This window comes from Boleophthalmus pectinirostris, unplaced genomic scaffold, assembly GCF_026225935.1.
Source record: "Boleophthalmus pectinirostris isolate CB_2022bp ecotype Guang Dong unplaced genomic scaffold, ASM2622593v1 HiC_scaffold_6, whole genome shotgun sequence".
NCBI lineage: Eukaryota > Metazoa > Chordata > Actinopteri > Gobiiformes > Gobiidae > Boleophthalmus > Boleophthalmus pectinirostris.
The window spans coordinates 35,123,252-35,138,222 of record NW_026571447.1 but is presented as its reverse complement, the minus strand read 5'-3'; the positions used below and the strand labels follow the sequence as shown (position 1 = coordinate 35,138,222).

General features: G+C 37.3%; 1 protein-coding gene across 1 annotated transcript; it reads left to right on the top strand.

The window, feature by feature from the left end:
- The first annotated feature begins 2,542 nt into the window (after positions 1-2,542).
- Positions 2,543-14,967, top strand: LOC110159120 (cytochrome b5 reductase 4). Its single transcript, XM_055164201.1, has 15 exons — positions 2,543-3,017; positions 4,964-5,117; positions 6,468-6,568; positions 6,644-6,728; positions 6,805-6,889; positions 9,752-9,809; positions 9,888-9,981; positions 10,203-10,235; positions 10,381-10,503; positions 10,775-10,915; positions 11,513-11,656; positions 12,587-12,737; positions 12,877-12,963; positions 13,303-13,464; positions 14,643-14,967. Exons 1-15 carry the CDS (start codon positions 2,928-2,930, stop codon positions 14,695-14,697), a joined length of 1,563 nt encoding a protein of 520 aa, XP_055020176.1. The 5' UTR covers positions 2,543-2,927; the 3' UTR covers positions 14,698-14,967.
- Positions 14,968-14,971: the final 4 nt, after the last annotated feature.

Genomic DNA, 14,971 nt, shown 5'->3' with positions numbered 1-14,971 from the left:
GTTGTTTCCTCTTCACAAACAGACCTGGAGTTGTGTTTTGTTTCATTCACACATTTTAAAAAAAAACCCTGCAGATTTAGGCTGAGTTCTTCTCTCAAACAGAAAACACCCGGTTCCACCTTGTGATGTCATGTGCTAATATAAGAAGTGCTCCACTGTGTTTTTAAACTCAATACACCTTCTCCACAGTGGTCATACTGGCTTGTGTGGTCATACTGGTTTGTCAAAGCCTGATCCTGTCAGATCTCAGAAACTAAACAAGACCAGGCCTGGTTTACTTGGATGGGAGACCTCTGGGAAAATCAGGTGCCACAGTGGGGCGCCAGTCACAAAAACTGTCGTTGTGTCCTTAGGCAAGGCATTTCACCCACATTGCCTAGTATGAAAGTGGAGTGTGTGTTGGTGGTGGTCAGAGGGACCGATGGTGCCGATTGGTTCACTACTACTACTGAATAATGCTGAATAATTCTCTGTAAAGCGTCTTTGTGACATATGTCTGTGAAAAACACTATATAAATAAAAGACTTACTTATTTACTTACTTCACAGATCCGACCTGTAACTTAACCCGGTGGTGTCACATATTTAACACCACTGAGATGACTAACCTTAATTTCAGAGGAACATTCCAGCCAGGTAATAATATCTTCATGGAGACAAGCAGGTGAAAAAGTTACAGTGTTTCTTTAATGTAGTCTGTTTTATTACCTCTTAGCGGTGGGTCTTTGGGCTCTTGTGCTTTTAATGTGAAACGCAGACAGTGAATCCTCTTAGCACCGGCCGCAGATTAGAGCTGGAGAAACAGGCCTTGAGCCGCCGCGCTGAACTCACTGTAAATAAACAGAATGAGAAACACGTTTAACCATGAACGACAGAACACAAAGTGAAGAAGAGGAAGAGGAGGAAGAAGACAGCGACAGTGACTCGAGTGAACAGCAAGGATTCATCTCAAGATTCTTTAACTGGTTATTTTCAGGTGAGTGTGGAAACAAACTCTAGGCCTGTTGTAAGATCCATATGTTAATTTATAAAAACACACTTCTTTTGCTTTAGCTTTTAATTCAGTGTAGACCAGATCATCTTTTATATTCAAACTTTTAATATTGTACTGTATTTATTATTTATTTATTATTATTATTATTATCATTGTTGTGTATTTTTACTACTATATTGTCTTAGGTATACATTTAACTGTACACAACTTTGGTTGCCTTTGGTTGTTTTAAATGTGCTTTATAAATAAATTTCACATTGACATTATAATGTGAATATATTTAAATTTGTAGACCATACATTTGAAAAAGAAAATCTGCTGTAGGCCAATACTTAATATTTTGAACCTACATGTTGAAAAAAACCCAGATTCAAAAGCAAGGTTATGAAGTGAAGCATTGCTGTGAAAGGAATTAATTTGTAGAATCGTCTTGACAAAGAAATAAAAGAATCAAGTACAATAATGACATGTAAAAAACACATAAAATCTAATGCAATGTGTATGTATGAAAAAGGAAACTAAGTTGTTGTGCATAATAGTGAAGGTTTTTGTTTGCAATTGATTAATAATTGTGCCTGAACTGAAATGTACTGACTTGAAATGTTTTAAAGTAACAATCGGTGTTGATGTTTTGTCTTGAAAAGGGAAAAGGGGACAAATAACATAAGACGACTCTTCTTTTTGCTTCTTTTCATTCATTTCTTGTGTGTTTCATGTTGTGACACTGTTGATGTGTTTTTACACTATATGTAGTAGAAGTAGTAGTAATAGTAGTAGTAGTAGTAGTAGTAGTAGTAGTGTATTTTCTTTGATCAATTAACAGAATCATATATCATATTACAATGATTTAACTCAAAAAACAAATTACGCAGTTAATGCATATCAATAAGGTTATTCTATAGACTGAAGGGGTTTAGGCTGAAGTTTAACACTTATTTTGCCAAATCCTATTAAGATATAGAACATATAGATACAAGATGGCTGAACTATTTACCGAAAACAACACAAAAAACCCTCCTCTTTTATGAGAGCAGGAAAAGGAAATGTCCCTGAATCTTTTAGTATACACATACACAATACAGAACACAATCCAATATACGTCGATGTTCATACACACACACACACACACACATACACACACACACACACACACACACACACTACACACACACACACACACACACACACACACACACACACACACATACACATACACACACACATACACACACACACACACATACACACACTGACCCTGTACATGTTAATATTTATGCCTATTGGTTATAAATACACTTAAATATATAAGTATAATTGGGGGTTACAATTAATCTGTAGGTTCGATGGGGTAAAATATGATTAATTGTATTTCTCTATATTTCTCTATAATTTTAGTCTTATATGTTTTTTTTAAATGTGTAAACTGAATATGAATTAAATATATAAACAAATAATACTACTAATAATAAAAATAAATAAATAAAATACGCGGAGAATTGCTTACACGATCTGGCAACCCACACGTCACCTTACGCGACCCATTTGTAGTTTTTTACAGAACAGAGACGCTTCCGAAATGAGGCATTGCGCCGGAATTACACCACAATACTGAAGCTATGCGCGCTGTTATAAGGATCTAACTCCAGCTGTCGTGTATTTAAGACAGAAAAACCTTAATAACACTTCGTAAATCGTTGTTAAATTCAACTAGAGCTAATCCGCGGTGATGTTTTGTTAGCTTAGCCTAGCCGCGTCGCTAACAACATTGCAGTTTTGACAGAAATGCATCACAAAATAACCCCGAGCAAAACGGAGCGACTGAAACCAGGAAGCCATGATGAAGACCGCTCTTTAATTTGAGCTTTGATGGTCATTTCGGGTTTATTTTGACAGATTTCATACGGAATTGGAGCTGTTTTAGAAACGTCCACAACATGTTGAATATACCGACCCAGGCTTTCCCGGCTCCGAGCTCCCAGCAGCGGGTTTCACCGGGAGGATCCGCCGGTACCGGGAGGAACAAGGTGGGTTACGCAGCCACAGACACTGACCGTGTTGGGAAGGTGACTTTTAAAATGTATTCCCCTACAGATTACAGATTACATACCTCAAAATGTAGTTTGTAACGTAATCTATTAAATTACTTAAAATGAGTAACGTAATCTGAATACTTTGGATTACTTTATTTTCTGTAGAGAAGCAAAGACCAGGATGGTTCAGTCCTGGTTTAGACCTGGTTATAGACCTGTTTTAGATCTGGTTTAGATCTCGTTTAGACCTGGTTTAGATCTAGTTTAGAACTGGGTTTAGTCCTGGTTTAGACCTGGTTTCGACCTGGTTTAGCTCTAGTTTAGATCGAGTTTTAGTCCTGGTTCAGACCTGGTTTTAGACCTGTTTTAGATCTGGTTTAGATCTAGTTTAGACCTGGTTTAGAGCTAGTTTAGACCTGGTTTTAGTCCTGGTTTAGATCTAGTTTAGACCTGGTTTTAGACCTGTTTAGACCTGGTTTAGATCTAGTTTAGAACTAGTTTAGACCTGTTTTTAGTCCTGGTTTAGAATCTAGTTTAGTTTCCAGCAATGATTGGAATTTCCCCCCCAAAAAAAGAAAAAAAATGGAGGATATAGCCCGAAATGTGAAAACAGGAAAATTCTGCCGTGTAATCCATTTATTTCAACAAAGTAACTGTAATCCAGTTACCACTCACTGAAACAGTAACTGTAACTGAATACAGTTACTCATAATTTGTACTCTGATTACGTAACCCCGGTACATGTAATCTGTTACTCCCCAACACGGGACACTGACCATGGTTTGTGTGTTTAAAAGCATGAAAATAAACCAAAATCAAGTTAGAAATCATCATTATGTATCATTGTTGCGCTGTTTTCCTATGAGATTTTATATTTTTTATTACTTATTTTTCTATTTTATTTTGACTTGTACGTTTACTTTTATGTAATTATGCCTTATTTGACACCTGTCTCTTGCTCTTTTTTGCAATTTATTTTGAATTTATTACTATTTATACTTTTTACTCTTTGTTATTATATTATATTGTGAAGTGTGAGCTACTGTGTCCAAATATTTTCCCTTGTGGATCAATAAAGTTTGTCTAAATCTAAGTCTAAATCTAGAAATGCTCTATACTACCATAATTTAGACCAGGAGTGTCAAACTCAAATTCACAGAGGCCAAAATTACAAACTGGGACTAAGGCGTGGGCCAAACTAAATATTTAATGAAAAATTTCAACAACATCTGCATGTTTTCTCTTCTTTCGAGTTATGTAACGTTAAACCTTTTCTTATTAAAATAAATGTTTAATAATAGTTTTGTTTAAACACTGAATCCAGAACAAGCAAAATATTAAATAATAACAACATTTTAAATAAATAATGTCTCTGTAGTCTATCTGTAGCCGGCGGGCAGCTCTAATATATAATTAATATGATCTCGCAGGCCAAGTATAATTATATCGCGGGCCAAATTTGGCCCCTGGGCCTGAGTTTGACATGTCTGATTTAGACAGTAATGCTTGGATCAAAACACTCCATAATTTATGTTGATTAGATGTGTCATTTTGTTTGGGATTAGGTCCACAAACTTGCCATTGTTCATCTCATGGCCTGAAGAATCTTTGTATAGTTGTATAGTTGTAGTTGAGTTACTGATCATTTTTTTTTATTCTTAAACTAATTTCTTCTTAGTTAATTTGAGCTGTCAGGGAGGAGACTTCATTAACTGGTTTTCCTTTATGTGCTAAGGCTCAGAAATTACACAGATATTAATCATTAATAAGAACATGTGCAGTTTGTCAATTTAAACTTAGAACTCTACCATAAGATTGCCACTTGTCCTTCTTCTGACATAAAATTTGTCCTCCAGCTCAATCTGAAACTTTTGGACCATGCTATGACGTAACATGAACCAAACCCACTGACAAACTCTTTTCGTTCTTTCCTATGACAGGTTGCTTTGAAGCCGGGCCACAGTTTGATGGACTGGATCCGATTTGCGAAAAGCGGCAAAGATCTGACAGGTTTGAGAGGGAGACTCATAGAAGTGACTCCAGAAGAACTGCAGAAGCACAACACCAGAGACGACTGCTGGACCTGCATCAGAGGTGAGCTTATCTCTCAGGAACAGAGGAGCATGGATAAATGATGATAAGGGAAAATTCAGGATAGAGTGTTCAGATGGATGTAAACAAAATCTTTTTAAGGTTAATTTATACTTTCTATATACAAGCATACTGGCTGGTATAAATAAAATAAAGAAATTCTGCTTTATAGACATTTTAACAAGTGGAGAATACATACATTATGGCTATATTGCTACTAGTAATTTCCATATTGGTGTGGGACCAATTTTTGTTTTTACTATTTTGCCATTTGCCATTATTTATTATTACTATTTTACTATTTTTACTTGGTTTTACTACTACTACACCACTACACCACCACTACTACTACTACTACTACACCACTGCTACTACAATTTTTCCTGTATGTATCAGATATGTCTTCTTAAACAGACTGATTTCCTACACCAAATGCCATGGTCAAACCTTTGTTCAAGAAGGATAACTTGGAGCCCTCGTTGCTCGATAATTAAAGACCCCTGTCCAACTTTCCATTTTTAAGCAAAATAAAAAAACAAACAAAAAAAAAACAGGTAAATTATTTTATTAATTCCAATAATATCAATCCGGTTTTGGAGGACACTTTAACGCCGAGACCTCTTTGGTAAAGATCCTGAATAATATAAGATCCAATATGGTCAAGTAAGTTATAAGACTTAAAATGGAATTAATAGTGCAATTATGGTAAAAATTGTATTATTTATTGTGTTTATTTGTGGCCATACCGGTTTGTCAAAACCTGATCCCGTCAGATCTCAGAAGCTCAGCAGGGCCTGGTTAGTACTTGGATGGGAGACACTGGGAAAATCAGGTGGCACAGGGGGGCAACAGTCGCAAAAACTGTTGTTGTGTCCAAGACACTTCACCCTCATTGCCTAGTATGAAAGTGGTGTGTGTGTGAGTGATGGTGGTGGTCCGAGGGGCCGATGGCGCTGATTTGCAGCCTTGCTTCTGTCAGTCTGCCCCAGGGCAGCTGTGGCTACAGTAGTAGCTTACCACCACCAAATGTGGAGTGAAAGAATAATGAACGGTAAAACGCTTTGGGTATCTCGAAAGGCGCTATATAAATGCAATGATTAATTAATTCATTCATTCATTCATTTATTTATTTATTTATAAGAAAAATGCAATTAGTCATTAATCATTAAACAAGTGAAAAGTGAATTTATGAACCTTATGGTGGAAAAGTGTTCAAAGTTCATCTGAGTTCTGAATTCCTGGGCCTTGCTTTGATTATAAACCTTTGTATATCACAAATATCAATTATCAGCTACAACAGCAGACTTTATCTTTTGATTCCAAATTGAATGAGTCTGTTGATTGTGTTTTCAGGTTTGGTGTATAACGTTACTCCGTACATGGACTATCACCCTGGAGGAGAGGACGAGTTGATGAGGGCAGCGGGCATCGACGGCACAGACCTGTTCGACCAGGCAAGTCTCCATAACACCCAGGAACTCTATAAAACCCAATACTCATCATTTTTACTGATGAATGTTTGTGTCCAGGTCCATCGGTGGGTGAACTATGAGTCCATGTTGAAAGAGTGTCTGGTGGGAAGAATGTCCACAAAACCTGTTATCGCGAATAATGGTATTTAGAAAGAACCTAAATGCATTTGTGGTTCATTGTTTAGAATTTAGTTTAATTTTTATTATTTTGTTTGCAGCTGTTATTGCCCCTCCTCCTGCACCCACCACCCTCGCCCCACCTACCTCAGTCGCTCCGCCCCCAGAGAAAGACGGACGGCCACGGTAATTACGATACGATTTAATATAATTAAATTTAAGGATGTCACAATAAAGTTACAGTGTGATATTTGTATAACTACAGAACCTTTAAGAAACATGTTTTTGTATATTAAATACCAGAGGTGGGGACTTGCAAATTGTGACTTGGACTTGAGTCAAACTTGAGTCACCATTTTTAGGACTTGAGACTTGATTTGATGAAATGGACAAAGACTTAGGACTCGACTTGGACTTGAGCCCTGTGACTTGAGAGTTGACTTGGACTTTAGGCTTGTGACTTGAGAAAACTCGATGCTTCTCCTAAAAAAAATTTTTTAGGAAAGACTTTTCTCTTTACAGTTGTTACATGCGGGGCTGAAATTTACAGGAACAAACTTTAACATGTCCAACTTCTCTATTTGTTACTTTGGATGTAACTGAAGTACTGTGATGTTGTATCCTCAAATGTACTACAGTAATATAAAGTAATATACAGTAAAACAGAGGCAACTACAAAAAAAACATCCTTCCATTTCAGTGCAGACTACAAGACAAAGTAACTGATATTACACACTTTTAAATCTTAATTCATTCTGTTCTGACTGTAATGATTCACACTAAGATCTTGTCAAGATGTTTAAAAAGGAAAAAAACTGCATTTCTACAACTCTTATATAAATACTCATTGTATAAATAAGTACAGTTTATCTTAAAAATCATATAAAACCAAAAACCAAAGCTATATTTGGTACTTTGGTTTAAAGACTTGAAATGACTTGAAGCTCAAAGGAGACGAGACTTGGACTTATGGGGGCAGTGACTCGAAACTCGGACTTGGACTTGTCTGTATTTGACTTGGGACTTGAGTCGGACTTGAGGTCAAAGACCTGAGACTTGCAAAACAGTGATTTGGTCCCACCTCTGTTAAATACACATATATAACTACAGAACCTTTTAATAACCACATTTTTATATTAAATGCACATTTATAACTATAGAACCTTTAAGAACCACATTTTATTTTGAATACACATAACTACAGAACCTTTAAATTTTTGTATTAATACTATGCAAAAATATCTAAATATCAATATATCGTATCGTTTAATGTAATGATACAGTATTCATATCATGGGCTGCTGTATCGATATATCACCAGATTGTTTTTTTTTTGGTATATTTTACTAAATTATTTTGTTAGAGCTGTTTTTGTTAAACAGCTACAGTTTTGTTGCTTGTTTAGAGGAAGGAAACTTGTTTACGCAACAAATTTGACATTTTCACTGTTTTGATGATTAAAATGTTTGTGTTTCATATGAACTTTGCACAAGAAGTGGTTTAAGAAATACTTTTATTATCACTGACATGATTTAGTCATTATTTTTATTGAAATATATGGTGTCAAATCAAAAGTGCACTGTATCGAGGTATGTATCATATCTGCAACTTCGTAATGATACCCAGCCCTATAAAATACACATATATAACTACAGAACTTTTAAGAACCACGTTGTTATATTAAATACACATATTATCTCTTCAATATCTTAGTAGTTTGTGACCTCCAGAAAAAAATCACCGTGATACATTGACCTTAAACTGCCTTGTCTGAATGTATATGTGTAAATAGTGGATGTGGATGTCTCACGTTCTTGGGAGTGGTTTTACTTTATTTGACTGACTGGATGAGTCATTGGATTAATATACTTCTACTTTGTATTGTACATTGTATTTTATGCCCCATTTTTACATCAACCTGGTAGAAATGAGCAATTTTGGCATAATCTGGCGCAAACATATTACCTCTTTTGTCCCTGATAGATAAATAAACAAACTTCACACCAGAGTCCTGCAAAAGTCCATTTTTAGAGACCCGCTCCCACGCAGATCAGCACCACACCCCGCCCGTAAACCCGTTAACATTCCACCCGTTACCCGCCCGCGCCCGTGATAAATCATGCACAGATTAAAAGCTTTCTAACTCAAGCATCCATCAGAATACGAATTGAAAAGTTATGACTTCGAGAATTACAATCACAAAATGAAATTAAACGGTTTTGCTTTCTTCAGTACGAACACAAATTCACAGACGCGACTCGACTGTCATCACTTCACAGGATTTATTTACTGAGCAGAAAAAACATTGATCGAGATGCCGGACTGTTGCGCCGCTCACGCCACGGACTAAACCAGGACTAAACCAGGACTAAGCCAGGACTAAGCCAGGACTAAGCAGGACTAAGCCAGGACTAAGCCAGGACTAAGCCAGGACTAAGCCAGGACTAAGCCAGGATTAACCTAGGACTAACCTAGGACTGATTCCCAGATTGTACCAGGACTAAACCAGGACTGAACTAGGATTAAAACGGGCTCGACCAGGATTAAACCAGAACTGAACCAGGACTCACTCTCGGGAGAGGTCTGGAAGTCTGTTGAGTGACCGCAGGCGAAACCCAAAACCTGACCCGGAGCAGGACTTTGCTTCTATTCCTAAATTTGTGTGTTTCAAGGAGACTTTGTGCAGAATTGGGGACTTTTTTGTGCTTTTAACCATTTTATAGTTGTTTCCCCCTCTCAGTTCTCTCGATGTTGTATTAAGATTCATGCATATTTTTTTTATCTTTATCTTTGTCTTTATGCTGTATTCAAGACATCACCACAACCAGTACACACCCACTGCTCTGCTCTAATTAGTCATACACGTATGATTCAGCTGCATTGTGTACCCAGTTATGCAATTTAAAATGTCCAAAATATAACAAAATGATCCAACAGTGTCACGAATAACTATATAACAGACCAAAGAACAACACGTCCTCTTTAAATTTAATGTCATTTATTAACTCTAAATCATATTATAATTTTATCTTTGTGATTTTGCTTCAGGTACGACTGGTTCCAGACAGATTCTACAGTTCATCTTGTTGTTTATGCCAAAAGAAAGGTGACACACAAAGCTGTTTAATGTCAGTGTTTACATTTTATTTTGTACTAAATGTTTTTGTTGTTGTTGTTTTTTTAGATTCCCAGCTCAGGTTGCACAGTTGTCGATCTCCGAGAGGGCACGTTACGAATTGAGGTTCTTCTGCAGAAAATGTCCTACATGATTAATTTAAGTGAGTTTAATTTTGTTTAAGTTTGCCTTGAACTAGTAGATGTTTGTTATTATGAGAATACAATGTGGAAAACTGTGTAGTATCTGAAAACCACCAGGAAACTTTAAGCTTTGATAAATATTCTTTTATTTTTACTTTCAAAAGATAAAAAAACTACTATCATACTCATATTTCATTTAATTTTGGCTACACGCACTTTACTGTCACTTCTGTTCTCTCAGGGCTCACAGAGGAAGTGGAGGAAAATGTTTCAGGTACGATTCATTTCTTACGACTTTTTAAATCAGTTTGACAATGTTATGGGCAATAAATTGAACCAACAGATTTGTTATTTTTAAATCACACGAGTCTTGTTGATTACAGTTTCACAGTTTGACTTGTTTTCTTATTTGTCGTCAGTTCAAACCGCCTGCTCCGTGGGAAAGATCCAGGTCATGTGTCGCAAACGAACAGCCGGAAAATGGGCGAGTCTCGGTCAGCCGCTCGAGTCGCACAACACATTTCTACGAAAACAAGACAGAGGTGAGACTTAAAATCTGTGTTATTAAAATGTTTATTGATTGATGAAGAGATAAACCATGTTAATTGATGTTTACAAAATCATTATGATAATTATTATAGTAATACATTGGATAAAACTCCTTTTCAGACACTCAAAGCACATTTTTTAGAACAATTTTGTGCATTTTAAGATACTTTTGTAGCCACTGCTGCCCCACAGTGGTACCTACTCTTCTTAGCTGTATTTATGGTTTAGCCACAAATGTACTAAATCATGTTTTCTGTGTTCCAGCGGTGTTTTACAGAGACTGTGTGCTGGTGTCTCAGACTGAAGTGAACCACAACACACAGATTTACAGACTGCAGCTGCCTCCAGGCACCGTGATGCAGGTGCCTGTGGGAAAACACGTCTACCTCAAAACTCACATTCAAGGTGAGGACAGAATATTAACACGTCGCGTTATTACGATACGATTTTCAGGGCAGCCGCAGGGTCTTAAAAGTCTTAAAAAGGTCTTAAATTTCATGTTCCTAAATTAAGGCCTTAAAAAGTCTTAAATTATGTTGCCCAAGTCTTATTTTTTTCACAAAGGTCTTAAATTTCATTAGGCTATTTTTTACAACCGGGAGCAGGGCAATGTTAAAAGGATGGAGGAAAAAAAAACAACAACGTGAAATTATGTAACGTGAATGAACGTCTAATTTGGAGTTTGCGCAAACAATACTTTGGTTTCTGGCGCCGGCGGCAATGAGTAAACAAACAGTAGAGTGGAGGAAGACGTTGGATGGATCATGGGGAAGTGTAGGTTTAATCCACAATGACTCTTAGATTCTACATAAAGTGCTGTAGTTGGTTGGTCATTATTAGAATCGAATCTGGTGTTTTTCGCCTGCATAATGGGTGCGATGTTGGTCTTAATTTTCATTTAAGTGGTCTTAAAAAGGTCTTAAAAAGGTCTTAAAAAACTCTTAAATTTGGGGTAGTCAAACCTGGGTATACCCTGTTTTTGTGCTCTCTCTCTCTCTTTAGACGCAGAGGTGGTGCGGCCGTACACTCCTGTAGACCGGACCCTCTGGACTCCTCAGGATTCAGCTCCAGACTCAGATCTCTACCTCATGATCAAAGTCTATCCTGACGGACTGTTCACGCCTCACCTGCACCGGATGAACCCAGGTAATGTCCGCCACACCGTAAACGTTTGGACCTATTTATGGTTAATATCTCCATTGGTCTGATAGTGTCATTCTTATCACAAGATTGCAATATTACTTAGATTAAACCAGGACTAAACCAGGACTTATGGTCTGATGAGGATCAAATTACTAATTGCAATATAATTACAATTACACAGTTTGCATGATCTTATTTTTGTAGGCCGGATTTCACATTTCATTTACTGATTTATTGAACCAGATAAACTACCGTATTTTCCGTACTATAGTTCATGCTCATAAGCCTCCAACCCTGTCAAAAAATGACTGTGTGCCCCACAATCGAGCGCCCTATACACGAATTTACTCGGGTGTCCCAGCACGACTTCACTAAACTACAAAGCCACACGGAGCAGACAGCAACCGCACAGCGAAACGTACTCGCGGCCACACTCATCAGTCCATGCCGATGAGGAACAGAACGGAGGAACGAACTGAAAAAGCGAGCGCGATGTGCCACTTCTAGACACAACTGAACAACTGAGTCACTGCGAACACGCCGACAATCCGTTGGTCCCAGACAGCACCCTCCCTACACGCCACAACTGAACAAAGCCCAGAGTCACCGTGAATGCCACAAACAAACAAAACCACTCACCCATCACACTGTTGTGTTTCCTTTAATGCGCCTTATAGTCCAGTGCGGTTTATATGTGAAAAAAGTTTGAAAATAGACCATTCAGTGACAGTGCGCCTTATAATCCAGAGCGCCCAATAGTGTGGAAAATACGGTACAATATGATTACAATTACAGATTTTCTATGACCTTATATTTGTTGGACGCATTTCACATTTCATTTTCCGATTTATTGAACTAGAAAATCTACTGAAAACCTGCACCACAAATTGTGACATGAAGTGTGCATAAAAATAAAAAACTAATCTCCCACAGGGGACAGCATCAGTGTGAGTGGTCCTGAGGGCAGCTTCAGCCTCCGTCCCCTTCGTGATGTCACTCACCTGTTCCTCGTTGCCGCGGGAACGGGCTTCACGCCGATGGCCCGCCTCATCCACGCCGCACTGAGGGACATCGACACTATCAGGTGAGCAACGTACAAGACACAAGGACTATTATAGTTAATCATTATTATATATTGTTATTATAGTTAATTAATAACTATAATTTAGATAGAGAGTTTGAATGTTATACTAAGAAATGATCATATTTTCTTCTGCTTGCAGGAAAACAAAGCTTCTGTTTTTTAATCGAAAAGAGGAAGACATTTTGTGGCGGACGGAACTGGACGAACTGGCAGCTACAGATGAAAGGTACACGAGTCAATACAGATCTGGGTTTGAGTAGTTTAATCCAGGTATAATTAGTACGTATATTTATATTTCATGACATTTTTAGCAAAAAAAAACAAAGCATGTGATATAGGCTAAAAATAACTATGTGGAGAATCATTTTTGTTGTTTATTATGACCACTTCTGATCAATACTGACCACTGCTGACTAGAAACACTCCACGAAAGCTGCACTAAACCGGGACTAAACCAGGACCATCCCATGTCAAAACTAAGTCTAAAGCACCCCATGAATACTAATCACTATTACTTCAAGAGCTTCATGTTGTTATAGTAAATGCATTTTAATGTTTTGTGCAGGTTTGAGGTGGAGTACGTCTTGTCGGAGCCGTGTGAGAGCTGGAGTGGAGCGAGGGGCAGAGTGTGCGAGACTTTGCTCAGAGAAAGTGTCTCCAAACCAGACGAGACCAAAAGTTTCGCCTGCATCTGTGGCCCCAGCGCATTCACTGAGATCACTATAGAGTACGTATGTGGTTATTTAACATTCAGCCAAGTGAACAACACATTTTTACTCATAAATACATTAACTGGATATAATTGGTTTGTGTTAAAGACGCTGTACCTGATTTTTACAAGAAAAAAAATAACTAGTTGTTTAAAATGTTTGCAGTGCTCTGAACTTATTCCAAACTTTCATAATGCATTTCTTGCATCCTGTTTATTTTTTATTCACTGCTATAAGTTTATAAATGCTTTTAAGATGCATTGTGTAACTTTTCATGGTGAGGCTCTGTCACCTGCTTGTTTCTTTTGAAGATGTTATTGCTTTGTCTGGAATGTTCCACAGTTTGGCATCAATTTTATCTATCTGTTTTTTATTTTATTACAGGTGTTTTTAACTACAAAAAAAATCTGAATTCTTACTGTGAGCAGATCTGACCTGTGGCATAGTCGTGACTTGGACTCGAGTCAGATTTGAACTCAAGGCACTATTTTTAGGACTTGAGACTAGACTTGATAAAATGGACTAAGACTTGGGACTCGACTTGAACTTGAAGGTCAGTAACTTTGGTCTTGACTTGAGGCCTGTGACTTGAGAAGACTTGAGAAGCACTTTTAAATCTGAATTCGTTCCGTATTCTGACTGATTCACTCTAAGATCTTGTCAGGACATTTAAAAAGGAAACATCTGCATTTCTTCAACTCTTATATACTCTATAAATACTCATATATAAATATACTATGACTTTATAAGTACAATTTATCTTAAAAGTCATATAAATTGCAAAAAATCTAAGCTATATTTGGTATTTTTTTGGTTTAAAGACTTGAAATGGCTTGAAGCAGATGACTTGGACTTGACTTGGACTTATTGGCCAGTGACTCGAGACTCGACTTGGACTTGACTGTATTTGACTTGGGACTTGACTCGGACTTGAGGTCAAAGACTTGAGACGTAATTGAGATGATTTGGTCCCACCTCTGCCTTGTGGTGTTAACGACTTGTCTCCATGAATAGACAAATGTAATTCAACACTGGAGGACATTTTAGGCAAAATAATAACATCTCCATGGTGACAAGCAGTTAACAGGCCCTCTACCAGAAAAGTTACTCAGTTTATCTTTATTTTTTTATCCATACATTGTTTACTGTTCATCTTTTTGCGTAGCGTGACCTGGACTTTCTCTTTTCTTTGCAGTTTGTTGAAGCAGTTGGGCTTTGATGAGCAGGAGCTTCACGCCTTCCTGGGCTGAGCTAAAGATGTGCCTACAATGAGACGAGATTTATTCATTAAAAAAAAAAAGTTTTATATTTCTATGCACAGAGCGGGAGTGAATGGACTGCCACTGCCACCACGGACATCACAAACTGGGCATTTATAAAAAAATAAAATAAAAATCTGTGACAATATGCAACAAGTTTCAACAGGATGTCTGCTCTGCACTTTTGAATATTGTTTTGTGAATGCATTTATTTATCTGAAGAATGCTGCTGTCTATTAAAACGTCATATATTCTGTCTGAGACG

Bases quoted from the DNA above. Each gene is read 5' to 3' on its own strand.
- LOC110159120 (XM_055164201.1), top strand. From the start codon at position 2,928: ATGTTGAATATACCGACCCAGGCTTTCCCGGCTCCGAGCTCCCAGCAG. The intron at 6,890-9,751 runs GTAATTACGATA...ATTTTGCTTCAG, and splicing joins GAGAAAGACGGACGGCCACG to GTACGACTGGTTCCAGACAG. The intron at 10,236-10,380 runs GTACGATTCATT...ATTTGTCGTCAG, and splicing joins AGTGGAGGAAAATGTTTCAG to TTCAAACCGCCTGCTCCGTG.